Source organism: Hydra vulgaris, chromosome 11 (genome assembly GCF_038396675.1).
Source record: "Hydra vulgaris chromosome 11, alternate assembly HydraT2T_AEP".
Classification (NCBI taxonomy): Eukaryota; Metazoa; Cnidaria; class Hydrozoa; order Anthoathecata; family Hydridae; genus Hydra; species Hydra vulgaris.
This window is the reverse complement of record NC_088930.1, coordinates 16,459,511-16,479,817: the sequence shown is the minus strand read 5'-3', so window position 1 is coordinate 16,479,817 and position 20,307 is coordinate 16,459,511. Positions and strand designations below refer to the sequence as shown.

Below are 20,307 nucleotides of genomic sequence, written 5' to 3'. Positions count from 1 at the left end.
TTAATGTTACATAAAACAAGATTTAACTCTTATATATATATATATATATATATATATATATATATATATATATATATATATATATATATATATATATTTGAATGTAGACATCATGTATGAGAGTATGTAAATTATTATTTTATAAACATCAATAAATACAAATTTCTCTCAATACTAAATTTATTTTTTAAAAGAAATTTTTGTTGGATTGTTGTGACCAGCGTTCTTCAGGTTATAAAAGTTTTTTTTTGTTTGTTTGTTTATATCTTATTTTTAAAACGGCAGATCTATTTTATGTCAATGAGATGGTTTCATCTTTTTCTGACAAAAGTGCGCCAGAAATAGTGTCCAAAATTTTGTTGACACATATTGTCCCTCATCTAAATTGATACCATTTTGTTGGGTGTTACTGTATTTCAAGTGTCTCACAAACTTTCTTATCAAACTTTTTAGCATCAACTTTTAGAGTTAAATTAACTGTCCCAGTTAATTTGTTGTGTACAATGTCTCATGAGTGTGGCTAATGCAGATTGTTCTGTTATAGTTCCTATTCTACTGTTTTTGTGTTGTTGCATGCATGTTTTTATTTGCATTTTTGTTTCACCTATATACTTTTTGCTACAATGACATTTAATAAGGTAGACTCCTGGGTGGCTGTTCATTTGCAGTTTGGATTTGATTTGAATATCGTTTTATATACTGCCTTCCTAAACACCTTACGTAATTCAGGAGACAATATTGGTACCCAAGGTAATGAAATATTTGGATATGTACTGGCGGTGTTTTCAATATTTACAAAAGGTCTTTCGTTTATGGTAGTTTTAGCTGAATCTTTTCTTCAATATCTTGAAAAAAGAGCAATACAGCGCTGAAAACCAACCCACTTATTGATTTAAAGTCCTTTTATAGATACGTAGATGACAGTCATGCTAGAGTCCCTAACATTGCCCAGACTGATCAATTTAAGACAATACTTAATCAACAGCATCCAAAAATGCAATATACTATCGAATTTGAATATGACAAAAAAACACTAAATTTTCTTGACATATGCATAATAAATAACAAAAAAGGTAAATATGAAATCAAAATACACAGAAAAAATGCAATTACTAACATTCAAGTTAAGGCAACACCAAACCATGACCATATTCAGTAAATGGAATATTCAAGGGTTTTGTACATAGAGCATTTAATGTATGCAGTCAGAAACATATAGAAAAAAAACTGAAATTCCATATTCAAGTACTGGTCGAAAATGGCTACAAACAGTCCAATCTCATAAAAATCATAAAAGAAATAAAACGAAAGAACAAAAAAGTGATGTTTTCAATATTTTTAGTGACTATTACAAATATTGAAAACATCACCAGTATGTATCCAACGATTTCATTACGCTAGTCACAACAATCCAGCAAAAATTTCTTTAAAAAAATAAATTTAGTATTGAGAGAAAATTGTATTTATTGATGTTTATAAAATAATAATAATAATAATGATAATATATATATCTATCTATATCTATATCTATATCTATCTATCTATCTATCTATCTATATATATATATATATATATATATATATATATATATATATATATATATATATATATATATATATATATATATATATATATATATATATATATATATATATATATATATATCAGGCTTGGTCGGGAAAGGCGTGCGATCGCACTCTGATCTTGACCACGCATACAATATTTAGTTGCGACAACTTGCCCACGGCTTCATAGATGTTTTGAGAACATTTCAAAAAATAATCAAGCGCAAAAAAGTTCAACTGGACCGATGAGAGACAATTACAAAAATTAAAAGCTGCCTGATTAAATTGTTATAAAATAAGTTTAGAATAATTAATAAACTTCGTCTTTTATAATTAAGCAACACTCTTTTATATAAAGTAAAAACTTACTATTAATAATTGTTTAATAAAGAAACAATTGTTATTCAATTTATCAAAGAGTTTAGTATAATTTCTTTTATTTGAGTACTTCTGATTTATTTCAACAAGATTCTAATAAACAAACGTTTGTTGATTTATTTAATAAATAAAAAAGTCAATCTTTTTTTAACCATTTCGCGCTTTACGTAGTTGGCCTGAGTTTTGTTTTTACAAATTACATACGATTCTTTGTAGTACGACGAACAAAAGAAACAATTAAATCATTCAGTTACTATGACATCTTCATAGATGTTTTGAGAACATTCAAGTATGTTTCCATGTTTGTCCGCATAACAATAAGTTTTAAAAATACACGCAAAAAAATTAAATTCATAACTTTAATCTTTACTAATTAAATGATTTTATATTGACGAATGCTTTAAAAAGATTCGCTAATATAAATTTGTTTTGTTTTAATACGTTGACTTATTGTTGGAGCCACACACACACAGATGTTTAAAAGATTTAATAAAATGGCAGAGTATAAACTTTTTAATAACATATTTTGATCTATATTATTAAAAAGTTTTATATATACAGCATATAATATATACATATATTAGCTTATACGCTGCCTTTTTATTAAATTCAACTTATTTATGCAATCGTATAACAAGAATATGACAATCAAAGATATCATATATATAATGCTAAATATATTTTCGTCCTTCAGGACTCTTAAGTAATGTACATAAATATAAAATTATGTGGGATAAAATTTATATTACAAATTTTTTATCCGTCCGATTCAGATATAGAACTTATATCTTCACTGGTGCAGCTTTCTTTGCTACTATAATCAGTGGCAATACTAGCATTAGCTGAATCAAGGAAAAAAACTCTTCGCTTATCTAAGAAAATATCCACAGCACGACTTAAAATATCATCGCGTTCTTGTTGAGTGAAATTCGTGTCATTCCCTGCTATGATTATTGAGTCTTCCATTGTTGAGTGGTTCATCTTTAAACGCCTATCAGTCAAAATCACAGTCAAAATACTGAAAACGCGTTCGACAGCTGAATTAGAACCAGCAATACACATCAGAAGTTCAACTAAAAGACTCAAGTTTGGAAACTTAATTTTATAATAAAGAAAAATATTCTGCCATATTTGCAATGGTGTGAGTGCAGTGGTGTACTGCGCATTTATTAATAGTTTTGCAGCTCTCCATTCCGAAAGAACCATTTTAAAATCCATTCCTAATTTTTCTAGAGGGTAAAAAAATTCGTTTAGCAATAAAGATATGCTGGCATCACCATACATGCTGTCTGCTGTCCATACTTGCGGATCTAACCAATCCATTGATTCGAATATGGGATTTAACAGCGAACTAAATCTATCGTTTATTAATGGCAGAATGATTTCAATTGCTAATTTTCTTACTTTAATGGCAGAATGAATACATTCAAAGTTAAGATTAGCCATATTGTTGAGTTCAATCTCAACAAACTCAGGGTTTGATTTTTTCAATTCGTTACCTTCTTTGAAATACGAAGAAAGAAGATTGGTTGAACCATCTTTTTCATTGATTTTAAACTTGAGTAAATATGAATCAATAATATTATCAATATCTTCATGGCTTAATTCCGCTAAGCTAGCCTTTGTTATATCCACCGCTGGTTTTAACTCATTCACCATTAACATTTGTTTTTCAAAAACCAATGATAATGGTGATAACTTTTCTAAGATGTCCAAATAACTACAAACCATACATAATAGTCTGTAGTCATGCAACCGTTTGGACAATCCAGAAAGTTTAGCACGCATATCTGCTTTAGTGTCGCGATCAGCAAGAGTATTATCGAAACCCACAATAAGCGAAGGCCAATTATGTAAAAGTTTTGTAAAGCCGCGTCTCCTGTGACTTATAAAGCGCGTTCCAAATATTTTAGGCAACGTGTAATATGTAATGTTCAAAGCCTCAGCAGCTTTTTTAACTGCGCATTTTAGCTTTCCAGAATTGCGAAATAAATTAAATATGGAAATGTAAAAATGTTCACACTCTTTATACTGGGAAATATCTTTCACAGCATCTTTTATTGCTAATTCTAAACGATGGTTTACGCAGTGAATTTTTATCAGCCACATTCTATCTTTTTTTAATTGTGTTAACACGCCATTATAAATTCCAAAATTAACGCAAGCTCCGTCGGCCGTAGCGCTTACAAGTTTGTATTTGTAAGCTGACGCAGTTAAAGGAACACTACCGGTTTCAATAAAAATGCTATCAATAGCCTTTTTAATGGTATTGGCATTCATACCACCCAAACTGTTCATATCAAGTAAAGAAACTACAAAACAGGCAGGGGTCCCTTCGCGTTCAACACGCACAAGAATCAACTCTTTTTCATCCTTTGTTTTTCTAGCCTGAGAACCATCGGAAAGAATGGAGAAAAAGTTTGTTTCATTGACAATTTTAGCAACTTTTTCTTTAATGGCACTGGCAATGCATGAGATATATTCACGTGCTAAAAAAGAAATTAAAAACAATAAAATAAAGAAATAATAATAAAACTAATATTTTTCAAATTAAAAAATAAAATGGATAAATCAAAAGGATAAGACCATTCGAATGTTTAATCTTAAAAAAAAAAAAAAATAAACTTTCATTATAATAGTAACGTAACTTTCATTTGATTTTTTAATTTGAATTATTTTATTAAATTACGAAAAAGAAACTGAACCTAAAAATCAATAACCTGCTTTATTGTTGTCTTTTCCTTGTAAAAGGAGTGCACCATTAAGTCTTTGGCATTTGATCAGTGTCTTGAAATGGCTATGTGGCATGCTTGGTTTTAGAGCCATTTCATAGGCTGTTCTAATCATCTTTAATAACGCTTCGCGGTTGTCTTGTGTAATAGTTAACAAGTTTTCCATATCGAGGTTAGCAATACAACTACTTCCAGGATCTTCTGAGTTACCATTATCAATCAGCACCGCTAATCTATGGCTTTGCCCTCTAAGATGGCGATCAACCTTTATTATTATCAAAGAAAAAATCACGGTTCAAATTAAGCAATTTTCTAAAAAATTTATTCACTTAGTAATATAGTAAATTATAAGATAACTACAGTTATAAGTTATATAATGGTAGAAAAATTATGTTTAAATTAATTCCTGGAGTCACAAATTAAGAACAAGCTAATTATTTTAATTTTACCTGATACTTTGTCACCACACAAGTTCCCTCCGTAAACGCTTTCAAAGAATGATTTGATACTCCTTTAACTAAAGCATCCGTTGAAATTTCAGTTTTGTTCCTAGCACAAATCTTACACCATATTTTGACAACTAAACCATTTTCTTCCGTGTATCCAATAACTGATTCTTTCCCCCACGAACGAAAAGTTTTTAAGTTCTTAGATATTGGTTTACTATCTTGAATTTTTTTTGCTTCAGATGTCATTCTTACAAATTTGTTATACTTAAACTTAAATTTACTTATTTCTGTTTTAAATACTTATTAAAATAAAAAATAAAAAAAAAGCCCACTCACTATTCATAATCAGTGGTAAAGCAGTTCCGCTTCCTCTTCATAATTTATTTTTACCTTTTGAGTTTAATCATAAAAAAATGCTTTCAGATAGTTTGACGTATTTAAAATTTGGTTTTGGTTAGTAAAATAAAAAATAAAAAATAATTCATTTGGAATGTAATTTTTTTGGATACTGATCATTATAGACCGCTAATTCAGGTGTCTAGCACATTGCGGAATTGTTTTTATCATTTTTAAAGATACTGCTAAAAACAACGTTCTAACATTGTCATAGTAACTGAATGATTTAATTGTTTCTTTTGTTCGTCGTACTACAAAGAATCGTATGTAATTTGTAAAAACAAAACTCAGGCCAACTACGTAAAGCGCGAAATGGTTAAAAAAAGATTGACTTTTTTATTTATTAAATAAATCAACAAACGTTTGTTTATTAGAATCTTGTTGAAATAAATCAGAAGTACTCAAATAAAAGAAATTATACTAAACTCTTTGATAAATTGAATAACAATTGTTTCTTTATTAAACAATTATTAATAGTAAGTTTTTACTTTATATAAAAGAGTGTCGCTTAATTATAAAAGACGAAGTTTATTAATTATTCTAAACTTATTTTATAACAATTTAATCAGGCAGCTTTTAATTTTTGTAATTGTCTCTCATCGGTCCAGTTGAACTTTTTTGCGCTTGATTATTTTTTGAAATGTTCTCAAAACATCTATGAAGCCGTGGGCAAGTTGTCGCAACTAAATATTGTATGCGTGGTCAAGATCAGAGTGCGATCGCACGCCTTTCCCGACCAAGCCTGATATATATATATATATATATATATATATATATATATAGATATATATATATATAATAATCCTATTAAAGAAAAAGAAGCGCAAACGTGCGATTAATAGTTTTAAATTTATCTATAAATCCATTCTTTCATTTATTTGCAATTTGCGGCAAAACATATGAAAAATAAAAAGATTTAAAAAATAATAAAAGAAATTGACTAAGTGCAGTTAAAAGAAAAATTGTTCTAAGTTAAATACAGAATATATATATACATATGTATATAAATATATATATATATATATATATATATATATATATATATATAAATATGTATATATATATGTATATATATATATATATATATATATATATATATATATATATATATATATATATATATATATATATATATATATATATATATATATATATATATATATATATATATATATATGTATATATATAATAGGGTGGTTTTAAAAACAACTATATTTGAAAATGACTGCTGGCACCTCCTGAATATGTTGTATATAATAAAAATATGCCAGATTTAAAAATTTTTTGAATAAAAAATATTTTAAGGGGTTGCTACAGACCCTGGAACATTAAATAGGTTTAAAAAAAAAAAGCTTATCAAAAGTATGTCATGTTGGGTTTCAAAAGAAGCAAAATTATATAAAAATTTCAAAAATAATATTCATTTCAGGAGGTTTAACGGAAATATTATCAAATATGGGAAATAATATGGAATATTAAATGGCAAGACATTGCCCAAATTTCTTTGCTAGAATAGCCCCTGATATACACTGCAGGCCAAAAGTTTCCGGATACTTGATATTTTTATATAAAAAGCTAAAATCTATCCTGTATCATTAAATTAATCAATAATATTAATTTATAATACTTAAACTTACTAATTTTAAGAGTTTATGTAAGTTTGAGGTCAGTAATTGGGTATTACTGACCTCAAACTTACATAAATAAGTTTGTTTTTTTAATTGTTTATTTTAACTTGATATATAGCGTTACACACTCTTAAGAGTTTGGTCTTGTTAAAGTTATTTATTTGTTCAAACATGAAGTAAATATTTATAATATAATGATAACCGACTAAAATGATTAAGAATATTTAGTTTTGTTTAGTTTCCATTTGGTATTAATGACGGTTGCATTAAAAAATTTTGAAAAAAATTTAAAATTTTATTTTCGACTATTTAATTAAAAATATGGGTAAAAAACCATCTTTAACGGTTGCAAAACGTTCTGAAATAATTTCATTACATAAAGAAAGTTTTTCAGTTCGTAAAATTTGCAAAAAACTAAAAGTTGCCAGAAGTACTGTACAAGATACCATCAAACGATGGAAAAAAACAGGCTTTTTTGAAGACAAAAAAAGATCTGGTAGACCACGAAAGACAACAAAAGCAGAAGATAATAGTATAATATTGATGAGTAAAAGAAATCGAAAACTTACGGCCACGGAAATTACTTCAGGCTTTAATAGGAGTCACTCAAAATCTATTCAATAACCACTACGAAACGACGTCTTAGACAAGCAGGACTTTCTGGCCGCATTGCGGTCAGGAAACCGTTGCTACGGATTGGAAATTAAAAGAAAAGGTTACAATGGGCTATAGACCACCAAAATTGGACAGAAGAAGACTGGTGAAAAATACTATGGACTGACGACTCCAAATTTGAACTGTTTGGGCAAAGACGTAGAATTTACATCAAAAGAATAACAAAAGAAAAAATGATCCTAGAGTGTTTAGTACCGACAATCAAGCATGGTGGTGGGTCAATTATGGTATAGTAATGTTTTTCTTCAGCTGGTGTAGGTGACCTAGTTAAAATTGAGAGTATTATGAAAAAAGAACAATATAAAACAATTCTAGAAAACAATGCTATACCTTCTGGCTTAAGAACTATTGGTCGTGGTTTTGTTTTTATACAGGACTATGACCCTAAACACACCTCAAAATTATGTAAGAACTATATAAAGGAACAAGAGGATAATGGTGTCCTCAAAAACATGACCTGGCCGGCCCAATCACCAGATTTGAACCCAATAGAGTTACTGTGGGAAGAATTAGACAGAAAGGTCAGACAAAAATGCCCAACATCCAAAGAGCACATGTGGCAGATATTAGAAGAATCTTGGTTATCAATTACACCCGAAATAATAAATAAATTAATAAATAGGATTCCACGGATCGCAAAAAAGTGATAAAAACTCGTGGGTTATTTTTTGATGAAAAAACAGTTTAATAATGTTGTTAGTATTTATTTTTTTTATTTCATTTTTTGCCTTTTTTTTTTCTTAAATAGTAACTATATGTATCTTTTATAAAATAAATATGATATTTGAATTTTTTTGAAATAATTATAGGAGTTTTAATTAAAAATTTAAACAAAATCCAAGTGTCCGGAAACTTTTGGCCTGCAGTGTGTATATATATATATATATATATATATATATATATATATATATATATATATATATATATATATATATATATATATATATATATATATATATATATATATATATATACTATAGCATATTTATGTGAGCACTTGCTCACTATATTTTGCTTATCTAAATTAATATGGGTTCTTTAGAAAAAGAAGAAAAATGAATGGAAAGATTGCTGCCCCATCCCAAACCCTCAGTCGACATAGTAGCACTCCACTGCGAGTCAGGCTATTTGTCAGTCGATGTATGTACTGAAGCCTCTGGCAGCAGGCTACTTCAGTATGACCTCACACTGCTCACTTAAATCAGTAGTATAAGATATATACCAGGCCTTGTTAAGAAGTGTTACGCAGCTCGCATTTTGCCTGCGAAAAGGCAATTTGTCTACGTGTTCAGCAGTTTTGCGTTACGCAAAAACTTTAATCTTTTAGAATATTTAAATTATCTTTTGATATTGTTTATGTGACGTTTATTCAGAAAAATTAAATTCATAAGCAGAAGCATTTAACCGCAATTGTAAACTAATAGATTTTTTTCTTAAAGAAACAGCTTGTTTAATAATTTTTTTGTTGTTGTTAAAAATTTGTTAAAGAAAATAAAGTGTTTTGAGTTTTATCTTAAGGAATTAAATATATAAATTCCTTTTAAATATATAAATTATTTTTCAGCATAATAGTTTAAAAAATGCACGATTTATTTTGATGTAAATATTTTATTAATAAGATATTTTGTTTATTGTCAATTCAACAACGTAAAGTTTTGATGACGTTCGTTTAATTTATGAAAATAAATTATGATCACGAATATGTAATCGGTAACTTATAAATCTCTTTATTGTTTAAAAACACTATTAAAAAGAGTTCACAAAATAAATAAGAAAAAATTTATTAACAGTTAATAAAATAACCAAAAACCAACTGTAAAATTATAAGTTAATAAACAAATATTATGTTAGGTTTTATATTTTTTTCAAAATAAAATATAGTTTATATTTGAAAAAAATGATAAAATGATTTTTCAAACAGAAACTTAGATTTTATTTGTAACTTTTATTATAGTGAGCTTTTATTATACAAAGCTTTTATTAAACTGTATAATTTTCAACGCGTTAATAAAATAACTTTAACTACAATGCGGTACTTGAAAATACGCTAGTGATGATGATAGCAGACTTTTAACAATACAAAATATATTTGCTGAATTGAGTTACTTTGAAATGTGTTTTACATTTTTGTTACGCAGCGAAATCTCATAACAAGGCCTGTATACATATAAATACATAGATATACATAAGTGTGTATATATAAATAAAGAAAATATCTTTATATTGTCATGTATAATATAAATGCATACTTATAAGAGCGCTAAACTAGAGCTATATAGTATATATGTTATTGTTACCTGCAGTACCAGGAATTAGCTAAATGCTATATATATATATATATATATATATATATATATATATATATATATATATATATATATATATATATATATATATATATATATATATATATATATATACCTATACATATAGATATATATATATATATATATATATATATATATATATATATATATATACCTATACATATAGATATATATATATATATATATATATATATATATATGTATATATATATATATTTATATATACAGTACCTACTCAAATTATTAGACTCAAAAAAAAAATTCAAAATTTTGTTACTTTTTTGGATTTTCTTTGTTAGGTAGGGGTTATTGCTGTTTACTTTTTATTATTTATATGTAATATAACTTCCTGTCATTCATTTTTTGTTTTAGATTAAAAACATTTATGAAATATATACACTTTTTAACAATATTTTCAACTTTATAAAAGGTATGGTAAATTTTAAAAATATAAAATTAAAAACATTCAGTTATTTTTATCTTTCATAACTCAAATTATATGTCTTTATATGTTCAAATTATATGTCTAAATTATTGTCGACTGTCTTAAAAACTCAAATAATGAAATTTCAGTTGTTTTTAAGTGTTTTTTTAAAGAATCCCTGTCATATAATAACTTATTAAATGTTGTTGTGGTTTTTAGATTAATAATGGGTAGAGCTAGTGATGTTTCCCCACGTAAATTAGCTAAAGTAGCTGTTCTTCTGCAAGAAACAAATCACAGTCAAAGAAATATTGCCAAAATTGTCAAAGTCTCACAGGCTACAGTTAGAAGAATAAATTCTAAACTCAAAATGGGGGTCAAATTAGAAGCACAGCGAACAGGCTGCTGTGGCCGAAAAAGAATAACAAGTGCTAGAGATGATAGAAAGATCAAAAAAGTTATTGAGCAAAATCGTAAGATGCCAGCAATAAAACTGAAAAGCGTTTTGAAAGACCAAGGAATCAACATTTCACTTGGATCTTTTAGAAGGCGAAGTTACGAGTTAGGATTCAAGTGCAGAAAGCCACTGAAGAAACCAAAACTTACCACTGCGATGATTAAAAAACGTCTTGCTTGGGCTAAAAAACACTCTTCTTTTTCTCAGGATGACTGGAATAAGGTAGATTTTCTATTTATTCTCTCCTGAAACTTAAACAAACAATATTTTATTATTACAAGTTTTCAAAAGACGCTTTTGCATTAATATCTTACCCCAATTGATTTTACTAATACTTTAAATATTATTAAACATCAATAATTATTGCTATATTCAGGTTGTATTCAGCGATGAATCTACCTTTCAAACTTTAGAAGACAAAGCCACATTTGTCCGCCGCAGACCACGAGAACAACACAAGCCAGAATGTATCGTAAACAAGGTAAAGCACCCAGCATCCATAATGGTTTGGTCATGCATATCAAGCAGGGGTACCGGTCAACTTTACATTGTACAAGGGACAATGAAGCAAGATCAGTACAAAACTGTCCTACAGACCACCCTGATTCCACAGATACGAGAGTGGTTTCCTAATGGTGAAAAAATAGTTTTTATGCAAGATGGTGCTCCTTGCCATACTGCAAAATCCATAAAGACATTTCTTGCTAATGAGAGTATTGAGCTTCTTGATTGGCCTGGAAATTCTCCAGATATGAATCCTATTGAAAATCTGTGGGAGCTAGTAAAACGTAAAATCAGTGCGGAAATAATAACGAGTAAACAGAAGCTTACAGAACAACTGATTGATGTATGGGTTCGAGATCCAGAAGTTAAAGCATTGACCTCAAAGTGCATAAATAGTATGCCAAGGCGTGTCAAAGCTCTTATAGAGTCAAAAGGGCTCACAACCAAGTATTAAGTTTCTTAATATGCTTTGTATGTAATAATATATAGATTATATAACAAAAAAATTAAGTTGCGATTGCTTGTATTGCATTTTAGACACACAAAAAAGACAAAAAGCTAAAAATTGAGCTTGAGTCTAATAATATGAGTAGGTACTGTATATATATATATATATATATATATATATATATATATATATATATATATATATATATATATATATATATATATATATATATATATATATATATATATATAAATTAGTAAAAACACTTATCTGATTATTAGTTTTCTTCAACAGCTTGTTTCTCCAACAGTAGGTTCATCAGGAAGCTTCCTGATGAACCTAGTGATGGAGAAACAAGGTGTCAAAGAAAACTAAAAATTAGATAAGTGTTTTAACTAATTTATTATTGCTCTGTTGTTTATGAACATTGAGCACTCTATTTGTAGAATACACTGACATAATTTATATATATATATATTTATATATATATATATATATATATATATATATATATATATATATATATATATATATATATATATATATATATATATATATATATATACATATATATATATATATATATATTCACATATAGCATGTCTAAATACATTTGAGACTTACAAGCAGACCAAGTACTTTAGTTATCATTTGATCATCATCGAAAGTCTTTAAAAAAAAAAATTTACCTTTTTTAAATATTAAATTATGAATTTAAATATGATTATAAAATTTTAATTTAATTTACATTCAAAATAAAATACACTAATAATTATTATTACATATTACATTTCCTTTATTTACTATCTTCATTTAAAAAATAAAATAAGACACACCTCGATTAGTCTGACATACTTTTGTAAGCCATCCAAATCAATAAACAATTTGCAAGTGATAGGAGACTCATCTAAATTCAAAATATCTTAAAAAAGTAATGAAATTAATACATAACAATTTAATCATAAAATTCATAAGGTCATATGGATAAGTATATTACTATACTATTCATAAGGTCATATGGATCATTATATTACTTTATATGAAAAGATTATTGTATAGACCATTATGTTACTATATTTATATATAAAATAAAAAAATTAAGAAGCTCATTTAAGAAGCTAAAAACAAACAAGAAACCTGTCTAATTAAAAATAATTTTTTTGGTTCAACATATAGTTGTGACATTCAAGTGTAGAAAAAAACTTTTCATTAACAAAAAAATTGCAAATGAGTTAAATAGAAGCACAAGAAACTTCATCAATACAAAAAGTTAAAATTTTTGTTTATGTTTTAGAATCTTTAAAATCAATATTCAAAAAAAATTTGATAAACCGATTTTAATATTACGTAAATAAATTAAAAATTAGTACTTAGCTGTATTTTATGTTTTATATATTAAATAAGGGTAATTCCGCATCAAATCACACAAAATTTAGGAAATTTTGAACCATGGGTCCTCAAATTTTTTAAAAACTTCTTTGGCTGTTGCATCTTAAAAAGGAAAAGTTAACACATAAAATTTCAGCTAAAAATGTTGAGCGGTTGACAAGATACTGCACTTTTAATATTGACCTGGTTTTCTAAAATGACCCGGTTTTCATAACATTCTGAAAAATTTTTTGTTAAAAAATAAGAAATAAAAATAGCAAAAATATGAAAATAAACATATATAATTTTTTTTAATGCTGAATTCAATGTACTTAAAATGCTGAAATATAAAAAGAACATGCTTAAAAGTTAATAAAAAAACTAGTTTCTATAAACCAACTTTGGGGCCCAATATCTCAAAACACCCTTGTCAAATTTTTTTTTTTTTTTTTTGCAGTTAATATTTTCAGCTGCTTATATCTTACCAGGCACAAAAAATCTAACTGGAAAAACAACTGAAACATATGGAACTTTAATTTCAAGATATCTCAAATTTCCAATAAACTATTGTCTACAGTAGGAAAGTCTACAGAAGGAAAGTGAAAAGTTGCATGCATCAACGAAATGGTAAGCAATGTTACTAGAAAAACTAAAAGTCAATTCAATGTTCCCTCAAAACTATGTTATGAAACAAATAACATAAAAAAGAAGGCTGAAAACTTTGATGAAATTATGAGCTTGATAAAAGAAAAAATTCTATGTTCTGACAAAAGGACTATTGTTCAACTTCTTCACCCCCAAGTTAGTCAATATTAGAAGTACAAAATACTTTGTTACAAATTGCAATACAAATTGCAGTTACAGAATACCAAGAAAAATTGGCTAGACAAATTTTTAATAAAAAAGGATTGTTAACTATCTCTCCGTTGCATAAAGGTAAAGTCTTGCACAAAGAAATAGAAGATTTTGTTAAATTTTTTTATGACTCAAGTGATTTATGTAGAACTATGCCTGGAAAAAAAGATTATGTTAGCATTCAAAAGAACGTCCACAAACAAAAAAAACTGCTTTTGTGTAATTTAAAGGAACTATATGTATTATACAAAAGAAACAATCCAAAAATACAAATAAGTTACTCAAAATTTGCTTCAATTAGACCAAAATGGTGCGTTTTGTCAGGTGCAAGTGGTACACATTCTGTTTGTGTTTGTTCTTATCACCAAAATGCCATATTGCTAGTAGATGCCTTAAATATCGGACTAAAGTATAAGGATTTACTTTTGAAAACCGTTTGCTCAGTAGAAAACAAAGAATGCATGCTTTCACAGTGTGATAATTGTCCTGGTAAAGAACCCTCACCAAATATTTGTATGAGATTTTTGGAGAATACAAAGATGATTTTAAGATTTTCTTCGTATTCTCCAAAGAATACGAAGATGATGTCAGATGATCAGTAGTTTGCAATGGCAAACTACTGATTGTGCAACACTATTGAGTTTAACAGCAGATGTTTCAATGTTTGTTGAACTATTAGTATCTTGCTTTGAAAAGCTACAAGCTCATTCTTTTATTGCTCACTCTCAATCACAGTACCTTAACCAACTAAAACAAAATATGGATCAATCAAACATTATCATTATTGGCAACTTTGCAGAAAATTATGCTTTTGTAGTCCAAGATGAAATACAAAGTTATCATTGAAACACCCAACAATGTTCTTTGCATCCATTAGTGATATACTATAAAGATTATAAAGGTATACTGAAACATATTTCTTACTGTTTTATATCAGACAACATTACAAATGATGTAACTTATGTGTACAAAATATTCCAACTAATCATACTAATATTAAAAATTTTATATCATACCAATATTAAAATCATACCAATATTAAAAATTTTTTAATCTGTCCAAATTACATTTATTCACTGATGGTTGCGCAGGACAGTACAAAAATTGTAAAAGCTTTTACAATCTATGCAAAATAGAGAGCGAATTTGCCCTTAAAGTTGAATGGAACTTTTTTGCGACGTCCCACGGAAAGTCACCATACTGGAATTGGTGGTACTGTAAAAAAGTTAACAGCGCAAGAAAGTTTAAAAAGACCATACAGAAACCAAATTCTCACATCAGAACCTATGTATCAACTTTGTATTGAGAAAATTAAGGTTGTTAACTTCATTTATATAAAGGGATTGGACTTACAATTGCAACGTAAAGAGTAAAAAGAAAGGTACACTGGTGAAACAACTCTACCTGGTACTCGTAGCTTTCATCAATTTACACATCTTGGAGATAACAGGGTTGGGGCAAAGGGGTGTAGTACGGACACTAATTATATAATAATCCACTATCTTAAAAAGAAACAAGATATATTTAAAATTGATACTGTCACTTTAGGAGGTTATGTAGCTATAGTCTATAATAATAAGTGGTGGATCGGCATTGTAACTGAAACCAACCTAGAAGAAGTTGATGCTAAAGTTAAGTTTCTCACCTAAAAGGTCCATCAATCTGTTTTAACTGGCCTGAAAGAGATGACTACTGTTTTATTTCCAACACCAACATATTGAAAAAATTATCTGTTTCACAAGCTTGCTCTAGTTCCGGTAGAAACTAAGTGTTTGAAAATCCTGAAATAGAAGTACAAGTAAAATGGGAACAATATTGTGAACGATTACAAACACAGTCAAAATAACTTACATCTTCGATACCTTTAAAAATCTTGTAAATTCAAGTAACTTTTTAAATTACGATTAACTTATTTTTATTTTATTTACAAATATTTTTTGGGAATTTGTTGAAAAAGTAACACATCTTTGAAATTAAAGTTCTATATGTTTCAGTAGTTTTCCCAGATAGATTTTTTGTGCCTAGTAAGATTATAAGCAGCTGAAAATATTAACAGCAAAAAAAAGAAAAAATTTGACAGGGGTGTTTTGAGATATTGGGCCCCAAAGTTGGTTTATAGAAACTAGTTGTTTTATTAACTTTTAAGCATGTTCCTTTTATATTTCAGCATTTTAAGTGCATTTATTGAATTCAGCATCAAAAAAACATATATGTTTATTTTCATATTTTTGCCATTTTTATTTCTTTTTTTTTTACGAAAAATGTTTTTTCAGAATGTTATGAAAACATTTTTAGCTGAAATTTTGCATGCAATATTTTTTTATAGTTAAGAATAATGTGTCAAACTATAACACAAAAAGAAGACACAAGACAATGTAACGAATGATAATTAAAAAATAACAATTTTCATATCGGGCTATAGTAAAAACAAATGTTTGGAAAATGAAAATTATATTTATTTTATTTGAAGGTACATCACTTATCTTTAAGAAAAATTAATGAACATTCGAATATGGTCCATCATTAGCAGTTCGACAGTTTTGTCTCCAGTTGTTTTTGTATACTAATGAACTCAAATATTCAAAGAAATCTTCAATTAGGCGACACTGAGGCAAGTTTGTCGGATTTTTGGTACATATGGGATGTTTTGGCTTTCCAAGAAGACTTGTGTTTTTTTTTTAATGCGATGATGTTTTATACGGTCAAATAAAGTAATTGCCATCTGAATAATATTTTTGAAGAATTGGAATCAATATTTTCTTCAAACATTGATTTTAATATACTTTTTGATTAATAGCCAAACCACTAGGCTTAAACAATGGCTTTGAAATTCCCCTCTCAGATATGGCAATGTACAGTATCACTTTCTGCTCAAACTTGTATTTATATTTGTATTTTACTTTTGTAGGTGTTGTAGAACTTTAATCTAAATAATATCGCTCATTTCATGGAATTGCATTTTGGAGAGGGGGAAGTAACTTTTGCCATCCAAAACAAAATATTTTCCAGAGTAATTTCGGGTCATCCAGCGGCACTGAGATTCCACGGTTGATAATTGTTCTGGTGCTCTTGTTATTTTCGGCAGACTATTCCTTGTTTTTTTAACGATTTGCAGATATAAGGCTGCGTACACTTGAACTTTTCTGCAGCATCTTGTTGACTTATTGAATCATTGTTGTTGAAAGCACTGAGAAGCAAACAAAGTCCCTTCTTGTTCATTATTTTAGCTGGTCTTCCACAACCATTTTTATGATTGGTTGTTAAGGATTTTTGGTTTTAAAAAGATTCACAACAAACTTTTTTCTGAAATTTTTGTGCATTTGATAGAACTTTACAATGCGCTCGTGAGGTACATCATGTTTTGACGGCATTTTAAACACAACTGAATTAGCTGATGCAAAACAAAACATATGATAAGTTTGTAAACAGAGAGAGTATAGTTTCACATAAGAGTACTTTTCTTTTTTGACTTTTGTGGCCTGATTTCAAAGGGTTAGAATTATTCTCATTTTTTAGTTATCACCCGTTATATATATATATATATATATATATATATATATATATATATATATATATATATATATATATATATATATATATATATATATATATATATATATATATATATATATATATATAACGGGAAGATTTGATTGTCATCAAATCTTCTTATCATTTTAGTCATTTTGTTTCTAATACTTGTAAATAATGAAAAAGACTAAAGCGAGTCACTACAATCAGCCTCAAAAATAAGGTTATACATTGTAAAATGTTTCCCCTTATCTAACCAAATTTAGTAAACATTTGTAAGATTTATGAAAATTAATTAAAAGCATTTCTCTCTAAAATTAAGAGTGGCTTAAAAATTGCTTGTAGTATGGTTGAAAAAAACTGTTAATGATAATCTGGATCAATATTGCTCGTACAAAAATATTATCAAATAAATAAAACACATTGAATACAAGACATTGTAATACTATTTAACTTATTATATTAACTGTATGTAAGAAAGTGAAAATTAAAAGATTTTAAAAACACCTTTAAATGTGAATGGCACAGTTGAAAATTATTATTAAGTGACAACTGTACAACTTAAGTGATGGAAAATTTTATTCTATTTTAGGATTTTTATATATCAAAATACAAAACAAACAACATGTTTCTAATAAAAAAATTAAAAAAATTATTTGAATGTAAAATTATCATATTTGAAATTAATAAAAGTAAGCAAACTAGATGCCTCATGCCCTGCTGCCCTGTAGGGTTTGCTTTTCTTAGAGAAAGGCTAGGAAAAACAAACTCTGACTTAAAAATGTGTTGCCTGGGGTCGTTGATTGAGTAAAGACTAGAGATGGTGTCTTGATAAAAATACTCATTATGGGCAGATGTTAACTGCATTCAGCTATAATTCCCCTGCCTTGGGGCTCGTCATTGAGAAAAGGCTAGAGATTGTGTCTCGATAAAATAATTAACTTGGGCAGATGTTAGCTGCATCTAGCTACTGCCTTGTAGAAGGCCTCCTAGGCAAAGACTTAAGAGGTAAGCAGAATAATTCTGTTGATCAGCCTCAAACCCTATTCTCATCTAATAGACTAGCCTAGGTGTAAACATGTGTTAAATTGTTTTCTGCCTTGAGATTGTTTCTTAGCTTAGAATGATGAATGAATGATGAATGAATGGATTTTCTTTACTCTACTCATAGTTTTTGTTTGTGCTGGATGTAGTTAGATAGTAGTATTGTAGATAGTAGATGTTTGTGCTGGTAAGGGTTCCCAAACTCTGTAGTTGTGAACTCTGTGATTCCATTAACAGTTGTAAAATATCAGAGTATCAAAAATGCCTTGTTGCGCATGGATGGTGTTCCTGTTAATGCTTTTAGTGTGCATTGTTAAGGCTGCAAAAGGAGCCCTACGTTACGACTTTGGATTATTTAACAAACATCTGCTTCAATATATCTTTCACAAATATTCATGGTCTATAAAGTAACCTTTCATTATTTAAATCTTACTTCTACAATTCTCTAAACTGTTTAAAAAGTGCTGGACTGAATCATGTTTTCCTGCCTGCCAGAAAATGGCATAAATGGCTCCAATTTTTAAAAATTTTGGAGAACATTCTGACCCCTTGAACTATTGCTCAATCAGTCTTCTATCTGTTATTAGCAAGGTCTTTGAGTCTTTGATCAACAAACTTCTAACATCCCATATTGAGTCAAATAACTTTCTCCTTGACAATCAATATGGTTTTCGATTCTCTTGCTCTAAGGCCGATTTGTTAACTTCTGTGACTGAAAGATTTTATTGCGCATTAGAAGGAGGCAGCGGACTATTGCTCTAAGCTAGGACAATTACTCTTGACATATCTATAGCTTTTGACAAAGTTTGGCATGCTTGACTTCTCAATAAGTTTGCTTTGTATGGTGTATCTGTGAAAGTTTTTGAGATAATTAAATCATTTCTTTCTAACTGCTTTATTAAAGTCATCCATGAAGGCTAACACTCTTTTTCATTTACAGTAACTTCTGAGGTACCTCAAGATTTCTTACTTGGTCCTACTTTGTTTCTTATCTATATTAATGATCTTCCTGACAACCTTACATCTAAAGCAACTTTATTTGCTGATATACTCAACTTTATACTCCTGTCTCAACAAAAAGTATCTTTTTTCGATCGCTTAGAACAGACAGCCGATCTTGAATTTGATTGAATCTCACTTCTGTAACAGATTAGGGCTTGCAATCGCTTATAAATTTTAACTTAAATAAACTCAGTTATTTACTGCAAACAAATATGACAATCTGACGACATTCCTATTGTTATATTGATGAATGGCAGCCCTCTCACTTAGTCCTCTTCTTTATGTCTTCTTTGATTATTGTTAACAACTGATCTCACATAGAAACCAATTGCTATATACAACCAATTGCTAAATTAACATCTGCTAAGGATGCTTCTCTTTATTGTGCTCGCCATTTTCTTATTCCTGATTCTATTCTCAACAATCTTTTATTCCTGATTCCATTCTCTACAAATCTTTAATTCCCCCCTATATGGAATACTGTTGTTATATTTGGGCTGGTTTGCTTGAACTCTATTCTATTT

The 20,307-nt window shown here is 28.1% G+C and overlaps 2 protein-coding genes across 2 annotated transcripts in view; both read right to left on the bottom strand.

Annotated features, from left to right (window-relative positions):
* LOC101234934 (protein zyg-11 homolog) overlaps positions 1-20,307 on the bottom strand; it is a 53,929-nt gene that overhangs the window by 12,223 nt on the left and 21,399 nt on the right. The window contains exons 11-12 of the mRNA XM_065810274.1: positions 12,820-12,890; positions 12,608-12,652 (exon numbers count right to left, since the gene is read on the bottom strand). Coding sequence (XP_065666346.1) covers positions 12,608-12,652; positions 12,820-12,890 — 116 coding nt within the window. The remainder of the gene's footprint in view (positions 1-12,607; positions 12,653-12,819; positions 12,891-20,307) is intronic.
* LOC136087468 (zinc finger protein 862-like) lies at positions 1,959-5,427 on the bottom strand. The gene is made up of 3 exons (XM_065810273.1): positions 5,125-5,427; positions 4,664-4,940; positions 1,959-4,432 (listed from the first exon to the last, which is right to left on the bottom strand). Exons 1-3 carry the CDS (start codon positions 5,368-5,370, stop codon positions 2,700-2,702), a joined length of 2,256 nt encoding a protein of 751 aa, XP_065666345.1. The 5' UTR covers positions 5,371-5,427; the 3' UTR covers positions 1,959-2,699.

Excerpts from the sequence above, each read along its gene's own strand:
- LOC136087468 (XM_065810273.1), bottom strand. The coding sequence starts at position 5,370 with ATGACATCTGAAGCAAAAAAAATTCAAGATAGTAAACCAATATCTAAG. Across the intron at positions 4,941-5,124 it reads GTGTGGTGACAAAGTATCAG|GTTGATCGCCATCTTAGAGG; the intron begins GTAAAATTAAAA and ends ATAATAATAAAG. Across the intron at positions 4,433-4,663 it reads AAAAGACAACAATAAAGCAG|CACGTGAATATATCTCATGC; the intron begins GTTATTGATTTT and ends TTTCTTTTTTAG.